Here is a 20,131-nt window from a genome sequence, read left to right as displayed (position 1 = left end):
TTTAAATGACTCATGGACGCAGGCAGCAACTCAAACTACACCTCTGTGGGCCACATTTACTAATTCAACACCGGCTGCATGGAGATGGTCACAAGTGGTGATGCTCAGATCTCCAGGGAGCCAGCTGTGTGTGTGTGTGTGTGTGTGTGTGTGTGTGTGTGTGTGTGTGTGTGTGTGTGTGTGTGTGTGTGTGTGTGTGTGTGTGTGTGTGTGTGTGTGTGTGTGTGTGTGTGTGTGTGTGTGTGTGTGTATCATTCAAACAGAAAGCTTCATGCATGGCGTTTGTCAGAATACTACACTCAGGAGCGGAGGTTTGATGCATGAAGCGGCTGGTGTGCGTCACCGCGTCGTCCACGTTTGAGGCTGCGCAGGCGCGTTGTGGAAGCGGTCGTGAGTATTTTGAGTTGGAAACTGAAACCCAGATGATGATGACCGCATGGAGCAGGTGAATACCGAGGTCAAACGAGCAGATTCTCAGTTAAAGGGACATTAACTCTGGGAATGTTTCCCAGATCTGCCCCCCCCCCCCCGACACACACACACACACACACACACACACACACACACACACACACACACACACACACACACACACACGCCCCCTCCTGCGGTGGATTCCCCGTGCCATGTGTAGCAGGAGCTGTCTTAAATTGGTAGAAAGACGAGAGGACAGACTGGACAGTGAGCTACAGATACCGACAACACGCCTCTCACCATGTCCGCTGTTCATCCCTCGTCCTGGGCGCGGAGCAGCATCGCCTCTCTCCTCCTTTCCTGTTCCTCCTCTCCAAAATCTCCAACGTCAATATCCCCCCCCACCCCCCACCCCCCTCCTGGGATCGGTTAAGCAAATGGGACCGCAGTTATCCCTCCGCATCTAGTCCAGTCTCCAGCAGGCGTGAGGAGAGCGCAGCGCAGGCGCCTCCAGCGCCTGAATCCCGGCCTGCACGAGCCGCACCGTCAGCGCTGAAATCCGCATAGAACAAGGATAAAGCCCCGGCGCACGGCTCACTCAGCCTCTCTCTCTCTCTCTCTCTCTCTCTCTCTCTCACTTCAGCACCGTCCACACACGCACGCACACAGCACCCGGCAGACCAGGCACGCACAGCGATCACAACCCGGAGCGTAACGGGAGGCGGGGCGGTGACAGGAGCGCGTGGGGTGAGCGGCGCGCAATCGTCCAAGGAACGGTCAATGAAAGGGAAACACGAATCAGTTCGGACCGCCGTGCCAGAGAAATACAGTTTATTAATTTCACGACGGCATGAATCACATTCGACGTCAGTTTACATAAACTGTGCCCGCGTCGCATGCGTCAATTCATGGAGCTGGTGCGCGTCTGCTTCATCTCCCGATTTAACCTCGTCCACCAGGTCACAGAGGGAGTCCACAAAGTCCTCCACCAGAGCATAAACCTGGAAAATTAATAATAAAAGAATCACACACTCATTCAGTATGTGGGGTCGCTGTTTTCATATGTTAAATAAAAAGGTTGGTTTTGTGGATGAGGACTTCAGCTTAGTTCCGCTTTAATATAGAAACAGCATGAAAACCCCAACCTGCTGTTACAATGAAGAAACTATGATTAAATATATTAAAATTATCAACTCACTACTAACACACATGAAGACCCTAAAACAGATGAACATCCCATAATATGTCTTAATGTTGCCATTGTGAGAAACAGAGGATGTTAATGTGTTTGTGCTTTCTCTCTCCCTCGATCAAACCTTCAGCCAATAATCCAGTTTTTGTGAATTTTTCAGGATCAATTCGGATTTCTAATCCTGCCATTTTGAGTATATGGACTTTTTTTGTGTGTTCAGCACTTATTACTGATAATGATCATTTCATGATATGTTCAGTAGTCATACCCGCTCTTGCCTCACAGTGAGAATATCTACAGTTTAGGTGCAGTTGGGGGGATTTTTTCTTTGGGTTTTTGCATGTGATGTGCATTACACAGTCCAAAAAGAAGCCTTGGAGGTTAGTCAGTATCACTAACTGCTTTACAGGTGTGAACAGAGCTGTGTGCTTGCCTTAAGGAGGGGGTCTGCAGCTTCACTGAAAGGCAACATGATGAGGCTTAACAGTGAAAATAACCTGTGCAACATGATTTTATCGTTTTATGTGTGTCTGCTTCTCTCATCGATCAACGGTTTGGTGAAAAGTCGTAAAGCCTCCAGAACGGGAGTGTAAGACTCATTTCAGTTCAGGGGCCAACTTCATCTTGAGTGCGCCGGACCGGTAAAATAGTGCAATAATAAACTTTAAATTTAAACTTTAAATGTTTGTTGTTGTTGTTTCGTTGTGGTGCAGATTATACGTGATAAAAATGTTGATACTCTCACAATTCCAATGGAAAATTACCACAATCTCAACATAAAGCCAATTTTAATGAAAAGTTCTGTGGGAAAATACAGTCAAATGTCCAAACGACTGTTATAGTTGTAGCATTCTGGGTACTTTTACAAACTCAGTGTGACGGCATGGCTTTGAGACTAATGCTGGTTTTACTAGCTTTCATAGCAGCATCACCGACATCTCAGCTCACGTCTCAGTCTCGTGTTCGCTACGCCTAGGATTTGTATCTAGGAAATCTATGTTTGCTTTGAAATTTTTACAATTTACTTGCTGGTTTGGCCGGATTGGAGCGTTTATGGGCCGGTTTGGGCCCACAGACCTTATGTTTAGACCCCTGCTTTAGACCAATTAATCCCAGTGAAATCATCAGTCACTTAATCCACCATACTTTCTAAAGTGTGCTCAGAGTAAAAAATGCTGCTTGGAATATTTAAGTAAATGACCCAACAATATATCATAAGATATTTCTGTACTTGCCCTCTTGTGCAGAAGCCTTGTGTAAATGAGTTTCACTTGGTTTTCGTCTGGAGCTCGTTCACTGATGTCCTCTGAACGAGCATCGACCAGCAACTCATTCCCCGGCTTCGCCCTTGAGCTTTTTCCCACCTCGTCTCGTCTTTTGCCTTGTCTCTTGCTCTCCTATGAAAAAGTAATGAAGCGGGGTTTGAAAGAGCAAACAGTTAATGCACCAGCATGAGGGACGAGGCAGATTGGTCAGTGTTGAGTCCATGATTGATGCGGCCTCATGTGCCACCGATTGGCACGAAGACATATTGATTGATAGGATCCATGACGTGCCCTGCGCTGTTTCAGCTGATGTAATGAGTCGGTCTCGTTGGCTTGGAGCAGTCCAGGAGCTAATACCTCACACAGTCCAGGAGCAGGAGCACCTTTTCACACAGTGTTGGGTTACCATGGCACCCTGGAAGCAACAGGCTGTACCTTTTCATATGAGTCAACCATCACACAGACGAGAAAATCAGTCGGCAAAATATGTGGCCGTACAGATCGAAGTCCATTTCTGGTTTCATTTTGAAAAGCTGTGGATGGTTGATAATGGAGTGACCAACCAAGGTGTTACACCACTATGGCCCAGCAGCTTGTGTTCTCAGAACAATAACATCACAGAGGACATTTAATAAACACAGGATACAGATACTTGGTTAAAGCCTTAGTAGCTGAAGGAATCCAGTTTCTAATAGCTGTGAAATGTTAAACAGTATGCCAGGCCATCAGAACCTGGTTCTGCAGATGGAAGCGTCACTGAAAACGAGCCAGTCGTCGGCCAAACTGTGGAGACGGTCCGTAGTAACACAGCAACAGGAGCCTGCTGACTGACAGAAGACGAGTGCAGAACTAACAGCTTGCTGGAAGAAGGTGATTCATGTCTGGGTCAGCTGAAGTGATTCTCACAGAACATGCAATGTATTCATCTTCCAAGGTAAACTCATGTTAAGACTCTGCTGCCACTCTGTGGCTGAATGTGTTGTGATTCTCCATCACAGTGGTGAGGAATATTAGTCATGTTTGGCTCGGTCATAATCGCACGCACGCGCGCACGCGCGCACGCACGCAGGCACGCACACGCACACAGATAATTCTTCCAGTTATAGATTCTTCTCACCTGAACAGACCTTTCAGCAATGGGGGACTTGGACTTCTGCATGTTGTCGTCTTTAAATGTGGCTCGTACCCCACGCCCCCTCTTTTCACTTTCTTCATCTTTGCTTGCATCAGACAGAACTGATGGTGTAAAAACAAGGTGAAAACGACACAAATCCATCACCCCACCGATCACTTCATGTCTGGGCCAAAGTGTGTGAGTCCTACCAGAGTCAGAGGTGATGGATCGATCGCTCCTATCAGCCCACGTCTCGCTCAGTGGGAGGCCCAGCAGGTTTCTGAGCTGCGATGCTTCATCCGCCATCCCTTCCAGCAGCCTCTTCATCAGCTGCTGCCTGCAGGGGGCACCAACACTTCACTGCGAGGCTCAGGTTGCTCACTGGTGGAGCAGGTGTAATGTACTGCAGCGCAAGATGTTATGGAAGCAGAGCTACATGACTCATGAGAAGGGAAGGTCCGGGACAACAAACTGCCCTTGAGCTTGGCTCCAGACACCCGATACCGACTGGTCGGTGTCACTCCGAGAGAGCTACACTGGAGGTTCTGGACTGTTGAAAAACGGAGTGAATGTGTTCATGCCTCACCCCATAGTGCTCGCTGGTAGACGGTGGTGCTTCGGTCCAGAGGATTCAGAAAGCTGCAGAAGCAAAGAGTTCATCCGTGCTAACCCCTCCTCTCTGGTGAGACAGCCCCCGGTTGGTTCTTCATCAGGCACAGACAGCACCGCCTCAAGAATAATACATAAAGTAAAGGAAGAAATTCGTTTTGCTTTTGTCCATTGCAACATTATGGATCGGTCTTTTGTTTTTACCTGTCGGAGAGTGTCAACCGACATGTCCCAGGAGTGTCCCGGACTCACTTCCTGCCACAGTCGGTTCAGATTCTGCACCGACTCATGAACAAACGGCAACTGAAAGTTGGCAAGAGAAAATACTTTCAGTTTGAGGCCTTAAATACACTTGGTGCTGTTTCACTGCTGCTCTCCTGAACGGATGGATGGATGGATGGATGGATGGATGGATGGATGGATGGATGGATGGATGGATGGATGGATGGATGGATGGATGGATGGATGGATGGATGGATGGATGGATGGATGGATGGATGGATGGATGGATGGTCAGTATCAGTGGGAACAGACAATAACATGCCAACTGAAAGGAAAACTAAAATGTTCATGTTGCTTTATAATCACATTCAAATATGTTTTTTATGTTGTTTTCGAGATATTTATTTTCTTTTTCCTCTCTACTACTTATTCGGGTCATAATTGAATTTCTAATCTGTTTTTCAATTTTGGATTTTTTTTTTCTTTGTCACATTAATATTTTATTTAAATTTTGTGTTTTAAATGTTTCACCTGGTTCTTATTACCAGTTTTACCTTGTTGTTGTTGTCTTGATCTTTCAGGAGCTTTAAATGACTTTTTATCTATTTTTTTGTCAGTTGTACTAAGATTGTTTTGTCATTGTAATATTTCATCTTACTGTTTAACATTGTTTTCTGATTCACTTCTCTTTCTTTCAGACTCTTCCTTCAATCATTTTGTATTGACTGTTTTCGTTTCTATTAAAGATGATATCAATCTTTCTTTGAAACGCTTTGAACAATTACATCAAAGATCAACCAAAAAGGATAATTTTCCAAAATATCTATAGCGAAACACTAATATAATCAAATGATGATCTTAACCAGAAGAGTTAAACATAAGGTCTGTGGCCCAAAGCCGGCACAGAAAAAGGCTTTTTAACAAATTTCTTAAGAGTAGCCAGACAACACAACACTGAGACCCAAGCTGAGGTATCGGAATGGGGCAGTTTGTAAAAACCTGCATAATGAACCAGCTATTGAAGTTTTTTTATATTTCACATTATTTTACACAAGAAGGTTAATTGTTTGATTTTGTGAAAATAGCGATTTTCATCACGTATACTCTGGACCACAGCAAAGAAAACCATTAAAGTTTAAATTTAAAGGTTGTTATGTGACTATTTTACCGGTCTGGCCCACTCAGGATGTAAGTGGCCAATGAACTGAACAAAGGCTCATGTTACGAACTGATGGATAACAACATCTTTGTACCATCCTGATAAAAACACAGGACCACGTCAGAGTATCTAAATATATATATATATCAGTGAGTCAACTTATCAGTTTTCTCCTTTATTGACTCAATGGCAATTTGACTAATGTTTCAATAAAACCAGTTAAAGCTGGGTTTGCATGGTAAAGCAACGCCTCTGTTGTGAGGCAACACGGACAGGTGTTAGATATCATCATTTGTCATTTCATTATTGTTTATTATTGCCAATAATTCTGATTCAAGTGAAATAAAGGGAGATGCTGAGGAGGGAAAGCCATCATGGTCTGATCAGACTCTCGCCTACAGTGCCAGATATCTGACACTGAATCAGTTGGTGTGACTAAGATTCAGACTGAAATAAACAAGAACAAAAGATTATTCTGCCTGAAATGCGTGACACATCAGCGCTATGTGAAACTGGAAGATCCTCGTGCAGGAGGAACAAAGGAAATAAGGCCGGTGGTTTCTTGGAGTTTGTCGATCGATCAACAACCTCCGTCACCACAGAAATGTTTGGTTATGGAAGGAAGGTTCTTGAAGCGGTAGCTATTCACCGTCGGGTTTTCGATGAGGAACTTTTGTTCTTCGGTGATGTAGCGCTCCTCGGGGGAGCTGGGTCTTTCCGGGGAGTGGACCCCCAGGATCACCTCCTCCACAATAGACTGACACATTTTTGCCGCCACGACCTTCTCCAGCTTGTTCTGCGCGTGAAACACAAGGAAAAAACAAGCAAAAGCAACTTTCAACGAAAGTCCTACAGCTGTATGTCCTTCAGCCTCCCCAGCAGTACCTCAATGAAGAGCCTCTGATCTGCGGTCTGATCCTGGGGCAGCGCCACCCCCCGCAGCGTGACCTGGATGGAAGCCCCTTGCAGCAGCACAGGATGGGTGTCGAGCTGCCAACGTTCAGCTTCGATACCTGGCTCCTCGGGCCGAAATATTACCTCCACCTGGTGTGTGTCACCCGGACAGATCACACCTGAGAGGGGAGAGCCAGAGGAAATCAAAAGGGCAGTTCAGCACTGGTTAGATCAAATGTTTGTGTGACTGTGTACCGGGACAAGAATTAAAGTAGAAGCGTGGCTTCGTTGTGTGTGCGGGCAGGACACGGAAGCTGTGCTTCATGGGAAGGTTGTGCCAGTTGAAGTAGATGGCGGTGCTGCCTTCATTGTGTAGCTCCAGGTGGGATGTGGCTGCTTCACCGGTCAAGGTCTCAAGGATCACCGTGCTGCTGATTGCCACTTCTCCCTGATGATTGAGTGTCGAAGAAAGAGAAGAAAACAAATTATGGCACAAAACACACAGTCATGATTCATTAACAAATGCCTGATCACAGCATCTCTGTAGGCGAATGAATCACATGCTGCTGAATTTGTTTATTCCCACATTTGCAGGCTAGATGTGGAATTTGCAATTCTGCAGCATCCAAACATTGGTATTCATTCTGCCATCGCTGTGATTAATGTGGTGAATCCATCTATCTACATTTTATTACCTCTTGAAAGTCAGTCTGTAAAGAAAATGGCTGCAATGACATTAAAAGTGGTCAAGCACTGTCGTCTCACAATGCAAATACGCATCTCTGGTTCAAGTCGGGGCTTTCTGTGTGGAGCTGCACGCTCTCCCTGAGCTCGAGTGGGTTTTCTCACGGCGGTCTAGAAAGGGACTTGGAGCCTGTGTGTTAATGTGACTGTGTTTGTTTGTCTGTTCAGTGTGTGCCCTGCCTTCACGCACAGCAAGCTGGAATTGAATACAGCATCCGGAGACATCGAGTTGAGTAAAATCAGGATAGAAGATGGATAGATTGAGGACAAAATGCTGCGTTTCATGTGTGGAAATTTAGAAAACCTGACAGGATTCTTCTCTTCACCTCTCTTGTGCTGGGAAAGTATAGATTATCAGAAACATCTCAAATAAACTAGACTTGAGTAAAGGCTGATAAAGGCCTTCAAAGGAAAGGATTCACACTAAATAAAACCTTCTTCATACCCGTTTCATAGCAGGGTTTCCAGTCCAGGTAGCAAGCTGGCCACAAAACCTCAACGCAGGCCCGCAGAGAGCATCTAACTGGACGCCATGGCCGTCTGTCAGTGAATCACTGTGGACGACGAGAGCAGGATCAACCTTCTTCACGGTGACACACCCAAATAACTGAGTTTACATAGAGACCACGTGGAAACACAATCACCTTCATATGATTCTGCACAATACAATTTCTGTGGTTGAAACAGAGAAAGATGGAGACTCGGTATAATGTGCTTAAACTTCACAATTCAATGTTTTACTCGGGAAATTTCTAGTGCTATCAAAAATAACGTGTTAATTTAATCAATTGATTTGAAACGTTTAATTCGTAAAAAATTTTTTTTTATGTAATTAACATAGTTTTGTTTACTTCCTTTCTTTTTAATTTTTTTTTTTTAATCCCTTACCGGAGCAGCAGCATGTGCAGCGTCTCTGGGCGCAGCACCGTGACTACAGAGCAGCTCAATACCGAGTGAAATAATATTAGGGCAGAAAGTTTCACTTTAAAAAGGTACCTGATTGACTGAAAGTGAAAGTCATTAGCTTTACTTTGTAAAGCCGAATTTAACGACCACAGAAGTAATTCTGCAGCAAATCAGCAGGTTTGCCGGAGAGAGAAACAGTTTCACCAAAAGCTAAAAGCCGTTACAAAAATAGTCTTTGATTTTAAATATAGTCTCTGTGTTGAGTCGACATTAATTCCGTGGTTTTCCCTTAATAAATATCCATCACAAGCTTCAGTCTTCAGTAGAAAAACAATGCGATTAATCTCAATTAATTACAGAAAATTCAGCAATTAATTAGTAATTTTTTTTTAATCGATTGACAGCACTAGAAATGTCCTCACGAAGGAGACCAGTTTGACTCCAGTTTATCAGTCTGTACCCCCTTACATAAAACATGACGGGATTTGGCCCACTAGGAATTACACCCAGCTGTAGTGGCAGATAGCATGGCATTAACAGTTCAGCACTGCTCTGCTATGACGCTGTTTAACAGGTGATTGGATACTGACTCAGGTTGGTTTAGGAGAAGCATAAAGATTTACCCACATAGGCAAGAAAATATAAATGAGAAGGAAGCACAGTAAGTAGACCCGAGGTAATCTATTTTATCCATAAATACTTACAAAACAGACAAAATGCATCCGTAAAATACAGTTAGCATACGAACCTCACAAGAGAATTTCAGTGAACATTTGTTTCTGTTAGTGGTGGGGAACACATGCATTATACTTTGCTTTAAACATTTTGAAACATTCCTATTTAATGTTACTGGAGACTGGTTTATATGACACAACCACTATTTCTTGAATTAACGAGTGACGTGCTTGTACAGTTTAATCATGGCTTAGATTCACTGTAGAAACCTTTATAACAGGGATGACAGTGTCAGATTTAATAAGATATAGGGTCTAATTTACCGTGTAAACGGTGTTAAATTGCACGGTAACGCGATAGTTTTTGTGTGTTTTTAACGGTAGAAATAAGATGATAAGCTGGACATGTTGATCAAGGAAGTCATTAAGCACATCAGAGATTTACAACAAACATAAATATTAATTTTGCAAAAGAAAAGAAAAAAAAATGCAACATGGGAATTGATCTTCAAAGCTGTGGATAAAACAAGAGCAACAGAAGTGATCTCAGAATAGTTTTTTTTTTTAAAAGGTTAAAATGACCTAAAATCCAATTATGGACCCGTGTTATGAATATAGACATTTTCACCGTTAATTATATAGCACACTGTACATTAGTCTAATTTTTATTCATGAAGCCAAATGCAATGTGTGTTATTTCGTACATTATGTTCACACACTTTTCGTAGATCAGGCCTAAGCAGCCATGAAAAAATTGGACAACAGCGTCTTAATATCAACAGAACTGGCAATGCAGAAAAAAACGACTTACATGTTCTCCTCATCCTCGTCCTCGAGCTCCTTCTGCTTTTCTTCCATCTCCATTCGGGGACTCTGACACATGAGCGTGAAAGGCTTTCTGGAACCAAGCACCTCCAGTCTGCTGATGTCCTGCAGGAACATTGGCACACACATAAAGAAAAAGTGTTTTTTAAAGATGAGGTCAGGTCAAAATGTGTATTCAATTCAGTGTTAGTCTTTGCATTGGATAGTGGTCAAGGTTCTTCCTCGTTTCACATCTAAAGATGTCAGAGAAAAGAAAAATGAAGTTTTCAATGGAACCCACACAGAAGCTTATAGCGGTGGACAAACGACGTCCTTCAACCTTTTCATGATAAACTAATTGCACACGGTTTGGCTGCAGTGACGACCAGTAAATGGAAACTCGTTATACTGGACTCCTCTTCCTCCCTCTTATCTAAAATCTCTTCACGTCTTGGCTCAGTTTTCTCAACATTTCTCTCATAACAAGCCCTGAGTGTCACCATCATCTCCCTCTCTTCCAGTGTTTGTCACTCAGCCACGGACAAATCATCCTGCTGACGGGACGATCTGCTTCTCTCTGTGTGCCAGAAGGTGCTTCAGGCGCCGAGATCACATCAGTCACCACCACCACAAATCATATCATATCACACCCATTTTGCCAACACAAAGTGTGTAAGAGTGTGTGTCTGTGTGTGTGTGTGTGTGCATGCATATGCATGATATATGGCAGCAGAAAAAAAAAAAAAAAAAAAAAAAAAAACATGAATTTTGAAGACCTAATAATCAGCACCTGTTCCTCGGGGTGTAAATAATACAAAATGAGAACTGGCTGTGCAGAGCAGTACATTTGGTTTTAAGTGTTTTCTTCATAACCGTCTCTTTGTGCTGATGGAGTCATTGTGATGCAGAGAGAAGCAGCAGGGCCGGTTTGTCCCTTTTCTTTTGGCTCTGTTGGCACTCGCAGATCTAAATGTTGTGTCTGTATGACTGGGCACACTCCACATTTCATAACTGTACCTTTTCTGTGTTTTCATCTCACTGTGCATGTGTGCACCGGCTGTACGATTTACAGGCAATAGCATACAATGTATAATTTGCAGATTTGTACTCCTATGAGTGAGCAGCTGTCGGAGTGTGTCGGTGTGTGTTCGTGCCTGGGCGAGCTGCGTGTGAAGCTAAAGACTCATTAGGGTTGCAGCTGTAGCAACCTGAGCGCCCCGTGGGTGTGAGCAGCTTCAGTGGGATGAATGGTTTCATAATACTGTCGATGTTTGTGTTTAGTCACAATATGCCCATTGTAAGCACGCATTGTAGATAAACAAGTCATTTTAACAAAAGACAAAATGTGGGACTCCAATTTCAGGTTCTTATCTCAATTTCAGGAGGAAAACTTCACACATTTTCAACGGACCCTGGCTGACAGTCATCATGTTTCAATGGTGCTGCAGTAACTAATAATCCAGTAATTGACTTTCTCCCAAGACATGATGGTGTGAATATGCTTAAGATTAGAAAAAACAAGGTGAGACAGTGTCACTATGTTGAATCTGTCTGACAGAAAGCCTGTCGTGGCTCATTGCTGCACAAACATTACATATCAGCATATGCAGAGGATGACGGCTGGACCTGCAGTGTTGTAGTGGTTAGACTCTGACCTCAGAGCAACAATGTCTTTGGTTCCAGTACAAGTTGGGCCTGGGAGTTTGTTCTATCTGTGCATGTCTGGGTTTTTTTTTTTACAGGTACTCAGGTGTCCTCCCAAAACAAAATAATGCGTTTGAGGCTAAGTGGTGACTTTAAAGGTGTGAATGTGTTTGTCTCTTTGTGTTTACATTGTTACGGTCATGTGGTGTGTGACTCGGACTTTGATATGGGTGAATGATCTTAGTCCGTTATAACATGTTTTACTTGATACAGAGATCGACAAAGGATTTTACTTACTTTTGGAATAATTTGCGATGAATGCACATTTTACACGAAGTCAAAGTCTGACGACTTTTGAGGTTGTATTGTCATGAATGTTTAGAATAATTTGCATTACTGGCTTTCTGTTGTCCGATAAAAGCTCCCCGAGCTCCTCGATCTTGTGCCGTAGGTACAAACTCTGGCCTCGGGTCTGAGACACCGGATGTGACGTCTCACCATGGAGAAGTCCTACAGGATGGAAAAACAAATCCCACAGAAGTCACAGGATTAGTGTCATACAGGAGCGGACTCCAGAATGAATGAGTGTCACTATTCACATTAAGACAGCTTTTATATTTTCATTCTACACAGAATGAAAATAGCACCACATTGTTTTCTAATTCATCCTAATTATCTTCGCCAAGAAAAATTGGGGGGAAGGTTATGTTTTTGTCTGCATGAATTTATTAATTGGGTTGCATGTATTGTATTATATGTATGTATTGCATGTATTATGTATGCATTTAACCAACTTTTCGCAAAAACTATTAACCAAAATTGCATGAAATCTCCAGTTGTGATTTATCGTCATCGACGGACCAATCGATTACACTCTGGGAAGGTTAACGGCAAAACGTTTCTGAATAAATCCCAAAAAACTGCAAAAAACAAAGTCCCATACAAAGTCCCATGAGAGGCACCTCATGGAAATGATCAAAGGAGATCAGCGTCTGTTGCCATGGAGACACACTCGAGGGCTGCAGCTGCCTTTAGCCATCTGCTAGCCCACCGCTAACTCCACTCCCCGCCCCTCTTCTCCAACATCTTGATTTAAACTTATCATTGCAAGGTGGCATGCCATGTGAGTGTGAGTCTTACCAGGTCCCCGTTCTTGTTCTGGAGGTAGTTTTTACTTTCAACCAGCAGTGGAAAGAGCGTGGGAACGAGGCTGAAGACAGGAATTAAGAGGCAGCGCTAACATACCGGATTCCTGACGTACGCGGTTGGGCTGCCCCACATGTGTGACAGCTCGCCGCCTCCCCAGTTCAGCTTGAGTCAGAGTGGCTGTGATACCACTCAGTTCATCTCCATAACGTTGTGGGAAGCTCCAGAATTCACTGCCCACACGGCGACCCTTGAGAAGTCAGAGCGCAAAGGAAAAAAACAACAAAAAAAACTACAGAGAAACTGCTTTCAAATGTAGTTATCAAACTTGTGCACACGAGAGGAAAGCATACATAACCAGACTGGATGAGCGGCAGCGCCTGGTTCAATATTTCCTTCTCTTCCTGTGTTTCTCTGAAATGGTTCGCTTTGTTCATCAGTAGATTTTCAACTGGACTGTCAAGCAGCTCTTGAGATGAAAGAGAGAAACATAAGACACGAGTGCACACCCTAAGGATCCTTTAACCATTTCATAGCTTTAAAAAAAACAAATCTACCCGTCAAATGTGGAAGGTAACCAAGCGCAGGTACTTTCTTACTGAGATTTTGTCGAGTTAATCAGCATCTGATATTTACGCTGATTTTTAAAAACTAATTCCCTTCAGACATTGAGGGGAATTATCAGCTGCTTCCATCATTGTGAGCTTCCCCAACATCAGGACGGGTTTATCAAGTTCGTGGGACAATGACACATGACAGTCGGTCTGTATAACGTCGCATTTATCTAATATTTCAAACACGCAAACAAGTGGACTTGAATGAAGTATTGTCTCAGCTGAATATCAGCTACACGGTTGAAAGTACACCAGACGCGACTGATATGCACCATATTTCAGGAGACGTTAGAAAATGTGATCTTTATTTTTGCAGTGAGTCCACATCAGAGTGTGTGCGTTCAATCTGTCCTTAGTAAAGGAGTTAAATGAGTATTTCTGCTTTCATCAGTATCTTTTCTTCACGATGAAACGCTTTTGAAATGCACTTTTGCCCACCAGATAATTGATTCTGCTGCCGCCGTCGCTGTTCCATGCGTGTGTCCCAGTGACGCAGGGCATTGGTTTCACTGTTTGCGTGACCCGGAACGTTCCCGCCCCCCCGGGTTCCTGAGCGGTGGCGTCCTGTGATCTCAGACAGTGGATCTCCCACCGACTTTGGTATCCGCTTCACCAACTTATTGGTCGAGGGAGAATGGAGGGGAACTCGGGTTACAAATGCAGTGACGTCAAAGTCATTGTTTGTTTGTATCGCTTGTCGGTTTGCAGTGCTTCGGGAGTGTAAAGAAGAAAGAAGTTCTGCACTTACGTCGGTCTCTCTTCTGGCTTGGAGGTAACTTCTGAAATCCTCTAAGCTGCCCAGGATGCTGTGCGGAAGGAGCATTCCTTGGTTGTCAAACTGAAGTTGTTGAAGTCCTGGGATCAGCAGAGAGAAAACAAAACACAAACTGTAAGCCCGAGCAACACTTCTGTTAAAGCTGCAATAGGAACCGTCTTTGAGTTGTTGGTCATTCTTCAGGAGTGTGAATCCATGGCACTAACCTGGGTAGTTGACAGGCTGTGAGTGAGAGTCCATATCTCCACGTCTCCCTGTCTCCAGCACAGGATTCCCACAAACCAGAAGCTCTGCTTCTTCTTGGCCCTTTGGAGTCTTTATATATATATATATATAAGGATGTTATCATCATATTGATTTCTTTTTTGATTTGGAAAGGTGTTCCACATGTTTGCATTTCATTCAGTTAAAAGTTTTTTCCTGACAAATTGAACTTGGTTATAGATCAAATAAACTTGCTTCACTGGTGATATCCATGTCTTTAGGACTGCAGTTCCTGGTGGGATCGTCTGCAGTCGTCAGCATCTTGATCTCTGGAGGACGGTCAAGAGAAACAACATGGATCCTCTGTGATCTGCGACGACTTCTACATTCGCAGTTGTGCAGTCTGGTTTCTCTTATCCAACAGTTCCTGTGTATATTTGGTCACAACGGCAGTAATTCGTCCTTGGCTTTTCTCTAATGTTTCCATTCAGTTTTCCTGACTCTGAATTCCTTTGGGAACAAAACGGCTGCAATTCTTCCTCTGAAGGTCGAGTATCGTCCCACTCGCTGCTCTCTGCTTGTCATTCTCACTTTTAAGATCTTGCATTTATTAGATAACATATAGAAATCAGCACGTATCACTTTCATTACTGCATTTCAGTACTGACCCCTGATAAATTCCCTATACAATTTGTAATTTTATAAATACTATTAGAAATTAATTAAAGTGTTTGTTTGTTCATTGTTCCCCTGTGAGAATCCTTGTTATTGTGCATTTAGTTCTCAACATGGTAAGAGTTGACCATGCTGTACGATGAAGAATAGCTCACAGCCACAATATAAATGATGAGGTTTAACAGTCATCCTGATTGTCAGCTGAAGGTTGATGGTTTGAATACCTGAACCGGCGGTTTCTGCGGAGTTCAAATAAATAAATGCATTAAAAAAGCCACTATGCCGTATCATGACTACTTTAGTGTCACATAACAGGTGCTGCACTGTAAAAAAAAAAATAAAAAAATCAGTTTATTACACAGAGAATGGAACAAATTCAAAGGAAAAAAAAACTGGATCAATAAATTATTTTAAGAAAAAAAGTATATAACAAAATAAAACCTATTGTCATACTAATTATTTGAGTTGTTCTGCTCATTCCTAATATAGTTTCCAACATTTTAAAGCATATTTCAGCACTTTTGCATGTAAGTTCTCAGATACTTTAACAGCTGTGAGGTTAATGTGACGTTTTTCATTCATGGTGTTAGTTTCTACTTTAGCTGTAGGGCCAAGCAATCATATTAATATAAACAGTTTATCGCCCCAGGAAATAGGATAGAAAGCATGAAAATGATATAGATTGGAAAATCAGCCGATAACATCAAAATCCAACATAAAGCATAAAACAACATTAAAACCAAAGATTGTGGTTTTCCAGAGAAGTCCAGAGACATTAAAGTGACTTTCTGTGGAGAACATGAGAAGTTCTGCTGGTCTGAACAAGAGAAAACAGACAAACGTTGAGTCACAGAGGAGATGACAGAGAGACACGGAGAGGTGGAGCTGACCTGAAAACATCAAGTCTTCTTCAGGGGTCCAGAAGGGTCGTTGGAATGTTAATTAACAGTGAAGGCCCCTTAAGAACTAAGAAGAAAAGTTAAACTGTGACGTCAGGCAGGTGTTTTGACTTTTCGACTACACGGCTTATTTCTAACCTAAACCCTATTTCAAATGTTCTCAGAAATAAGAGAGCGTGTTTGTGTCCAAGCCGAGATGTGGGTCCGGTCCACGCGCTAAACATAAATAGAATAAGACCGATTACCGAGCTGGAACGTGACACACCGTAGTGCGTAAATACTGGAGCGAGCGCTGTGGAGGGTGGACTGAGGCAGAGGCGCAGGGGATTGTGGGGAATGCTTCCTGTCACTTTGTTTGGACGTTGCCATGGTGATGTGTAGTAGTTCTGCGTTTCTGTTGTTTATTGCGTTGCACCGTAAGTTGAGGGGATGTTACGGTCAAACAAACCCCTCTGTGCTGAATGTTCATGGATGTCTTGTCTGGAAGTCATATGAACGTCAATGAAGAAAAAATAAAATAAAAATGTGACTCCACCGGGGATCAAAAATCACATTAACATGCACAAAATAACCCCTGAATTACGTTAACACGCATCAACAAACCAATAATTGACACCAAACACGCATGACCGTCAGAGTTATAAAACAAAAAGGTCCAGAGATTCTGTCCTCAGCACCGTCAAATACAACACAGTGCTGAATATTAATAATGCAGTTTATCGACATTACCTTAGACAGAATCCTCCACAGACCCTGGATCAGCTCCTGTTGCTGCTCCTCAGAGTCCCCCAGATTAGTTTTCTTAGGAAATCCGAAATTGAGCGGCTGTATGATTGAAAGTGACGTTTAAGACGAGCGCCCCCACACTTCAATGGTGAGGACAAGAACTGCATGCAGGCCGGCCGCTTTATTAAAATGAGAGTGAAGATTCACCCTCATGCTCAAATAAAAATAGAGTTTAAATAGAATTTAACCCATGAGCAAGACAAAACTGAAAACAAAAAAACAGAAAGGAAATGCATTGGAGAAAACAGCATTTTACCATATTCTGGAGACCCCCCATAATTTCACAAATCATGTTTTAAGGGTTTATATATATATATATATATATATATATATATCTACAGTGCAAAATTATTGCATTGATTTGAAACTTTTAATTTGTAAAAAAATGTATACGTAATTAACACAGTTTTGTTTACTTCCGAGTTGTTTTTTTCTGTATGGGATTTGTACAATGGACAACCGTTCCTCATGTTTCATGTACCACAACTTTAGCAAGCACAGGACTACCTCCAGCCAGTGGACTATGACACACTGGACATTAACTTAGAAGACAATGTTTGCTTGTGGAAAACTGACATTGTCTGTGATCCAGACCTTCACGAACTCTGTGTTCTGGTAATGGAAGAAAAACTTAATCTTGAGGTTGGCCATAATGCTGCTGAGGCAACCAGACTGTACAGCTGGCTGAGGCCTATAATAAGAGGACAACTGTCAGAGAAACCCCTACCTGGCAAGACAAACAGCCATTGTTAAAAGGTCTCGCAAATACCCTCATTTTCTTAAAGAAATTATACATTATACGTGCTCAATGGCTGCAAATGACATTTGATGCTTTAGTTTATTTAGAAAAGTTCCATCATCAGGTCATTTTCTGTCCCATAGATTCAATAAAATAACACTCAAAACTACTTGGATGTTAAAATGTATTTATAGATCTTTTGACTTCCACATCAAGGCACTGTACAGAAAGGATTGTTCTGTCAAAATGTTTTTGCTTGTGAATAACCTCAAATGGAAGCTGAATGTTCTCAAACAGCTGTGATGACCCCTGTGAGTCGCTGGATGTTTTCTTCTCTTCAGGCTCCTGGGTGGAGTCGTACGTGGAGTAACTGGGTACTCCCGCACCAGGTGTACTTTAATTCCTCCTCATCCCTTCAGCAGGTGGCTGGCTCCTTCTCACTCCTGAACTGACTGAGGTCATCGCACACGTCACCTGTGTGAGCTGGGTGTCTCCGTCTTTATTCACATCCACCCTCCTGCCACGGTTCAAACAAAAACTGAGGTCACAAATGAAAAGAACACTGAATTAATACATAATATATAGCGGAGGTACCCCGGCTGGCTCAGTTGGTAGAGCATGAGACTCGCATTCTCAAGGTAGTGGGTTCATGTCCCACACCGGGCACCACCTTCCTGTGGGCTCACCACCTGCAGGAAAGGTTCTTAATCGGTGCGATGTGATCTGGGTGACAGTGTTCAGATTGACACCCCCGCGACCTGGAAACAGATAAGCTGGAGAAAACAGATGGATGGATGATGGATATATCGGAGGTTCAGTCATGGCTGCATTACTCGTCATCAATAGAACAACACCTGCTAAACAATAGTTTTATGTGGCTCAAAGATAATCCACTATTTTAATTCCTCCTAAAAATGTATAATGTGTTGAGAATAAACATTTTTACCTAAATGTAATGGCATTATGTTGTTCTGCATGAATAAAGTCAGTGAAATAGAAAGTGTATAAAGATGGGCATTGAATTGGAAAAGGGTCGACTTCTTGTCAAGATTAGACAGAGTTGTGTTTTTTTTACCGTGTCAAGCAACATTTTCTCAAGGTTCTCTTCTGGCAGGGTTGCACAGGGTGGATCCAAACGCAGACAGTTCCGTAAAAAACAGGTTTATTGCAACAAAAAGTTCATGGAACACGAGGAGCGATGCGATGCGATGCGATGCGATGCGATGCGATGCGATGCGATGCGATGCGATGCGATGCGATGCGATGCCAAGAGGCAAGGCAAGCTGACGAGATGATCCGACCACAACAGCAGCGGGAGAGGAGTTTAAATACACAAGGAAAGGGTGGCCACAAGTGGAACATTGGTTAAATGGAAACACGAGGTGAGACACAGAGACCTGACATCTTCAGGTGTCCCTCTGTCCCTCAAGGCAGCAAGGACGGGCTCATCCATTGTCGTGCATGCAGCCGGATAAATGAACTGACTGTTCGTTCTGGGAGGCTCAGAAAATATGATGCTTTCTGGAGCCTCAGCAAATTAATAACAAGGTGATAAAATGAGGGGTATAGCTGGTCAAAGGTTTAGGTCATCCATATCCCTCAAAAATCCAATCTGGCCATATTAGCCACCAAAGAGTTGAGATGGAGACACAGCAACATGTTGCTGATGTGAAGATTCTGTCACAGAATTGGCCACTGGCTCATTTGAAACAATGCATTTTACATTCTTGACTGTAGTGAGCATAGACCTCTGGATGAGAAAGTGACTTCTGTGATTACTATCTACCTGGGGGGAAAAAAAATCAACAAACACTAAAGCAAGGTCGTCACGATGGAAAACATGGAAGCAGCAGTATTAAACACAATTTTAAACTGGACTGCCTGTCTACGATGCTTAGTGAGGTAAAGACAACAGAGCTTCAAGGTGCGTCCAAGACACATCACTTCCTTTTCTGTTATTATATTAATTTGTGTAATTACATACTACTCTCATTAGTGTGTTGTTCTTTACTCAATATCATTGTTCTACATGCTCCCAAGTACCTCGGTTGTCAATTTCCAATTGGATTTACTCGAGTGTCGCATCTCATTCTCATTTCTCTTCCTTGCTCCACCTTTTACTGGGTGACAATATATTTGTTCTGCTGTCCATCACCCTGCAACAGGTGCAGTGCCAAATATGCCAATTAGCTGCATACAGACTGTGCTGGAAAATGCCAGAAGTACCTGTCAGATGAGTCATTTAACTGTGGATGCATTGATGTGAATTACAGCAAAAGGTACCGCAGCATTTACTAGTTCAATATCTCTATTTAGTTTCACACAAAAAAGATGACTGAAGCAAAGAGCAAGAAAAGAAACACTTGGCCGACATATTTATTACTTAAGGCTTCATGAATGTTTGTTTAAACATTGAAATCTATTTAAGTTTGGAGGAAACCTGACCTCAAGTGTTGTTTTCTCAGGTGACGTTAAAACTGTCAGTTTGCTCTGCGGCTCAGTTGGTAGAGCGACACCCCGGGTACAGAGGCTGCACCCTCCATAAAGCCCGTGAGCAAGGGGTATATACACATGACCATTTTTAATTGATTGACTTCTATTTCTATTTTCAATAAATCATTGAGCTTCCACGGGTGAATGAGGAGGCGACGG

General features: G+C 42.9%; 1 protein-coding gene across 1 annotated transcript; it reads right to left on the bottom strand.

The window, feature by feature from the left end:
- Nucleotides 1-877: 877 nt before the first annotated feature.
- Nucleotides 878-14,416, bottom strand: mycbpap (mycbp associated protein; the record flags this gene model as incomplete). Its single annotated transcript, XM_080463575.1, has 17 exons — nt 878-943; nt 1,362-1,415; nt 3,989-4,107; nt 4,195-4,322; nt 4,572-4,624; nt 4,799-4,897; nt 6,625-6,771; nt 6,861-7,048; nt 7,125-7,317; nt 8,059-8,167; nt 10,005-10,123; nt 12,039-12,151; nt 12,887-13,037; nt 13,141-13,256; nt 13,840-14,017; nt 14,150-14,256; nt 14,383-14,416. 17 exons carry the CDS (start codon nt 14,414-14,416, stop codon nt 878-880), a joined length of 1,974 nt encoding a protein of 657 aa, XP_080319701.1.
- Between the last annotated feature and the right edge of the window lie 5,715 nt (nt 14,417-20,131).

Source organism: Lipophrys pholis, assembly GCF_963383615.2.
Source record: "Lipophrys pholis genome assembly, chromosome: 5".
Classification (NCBI taxonomy): domain Eukaryota; kingdom Metazoa; phylum Chordata; class Actinopteri; order Blenniiformes; family Blenniidae; genus Lipophrys; species Lipophrys pholis.
The sequence above is the reverse complement of the archived record's forward strand: the minus strand, read 5'-3'. Positions and strand labels throughout refer to the sequence as shown.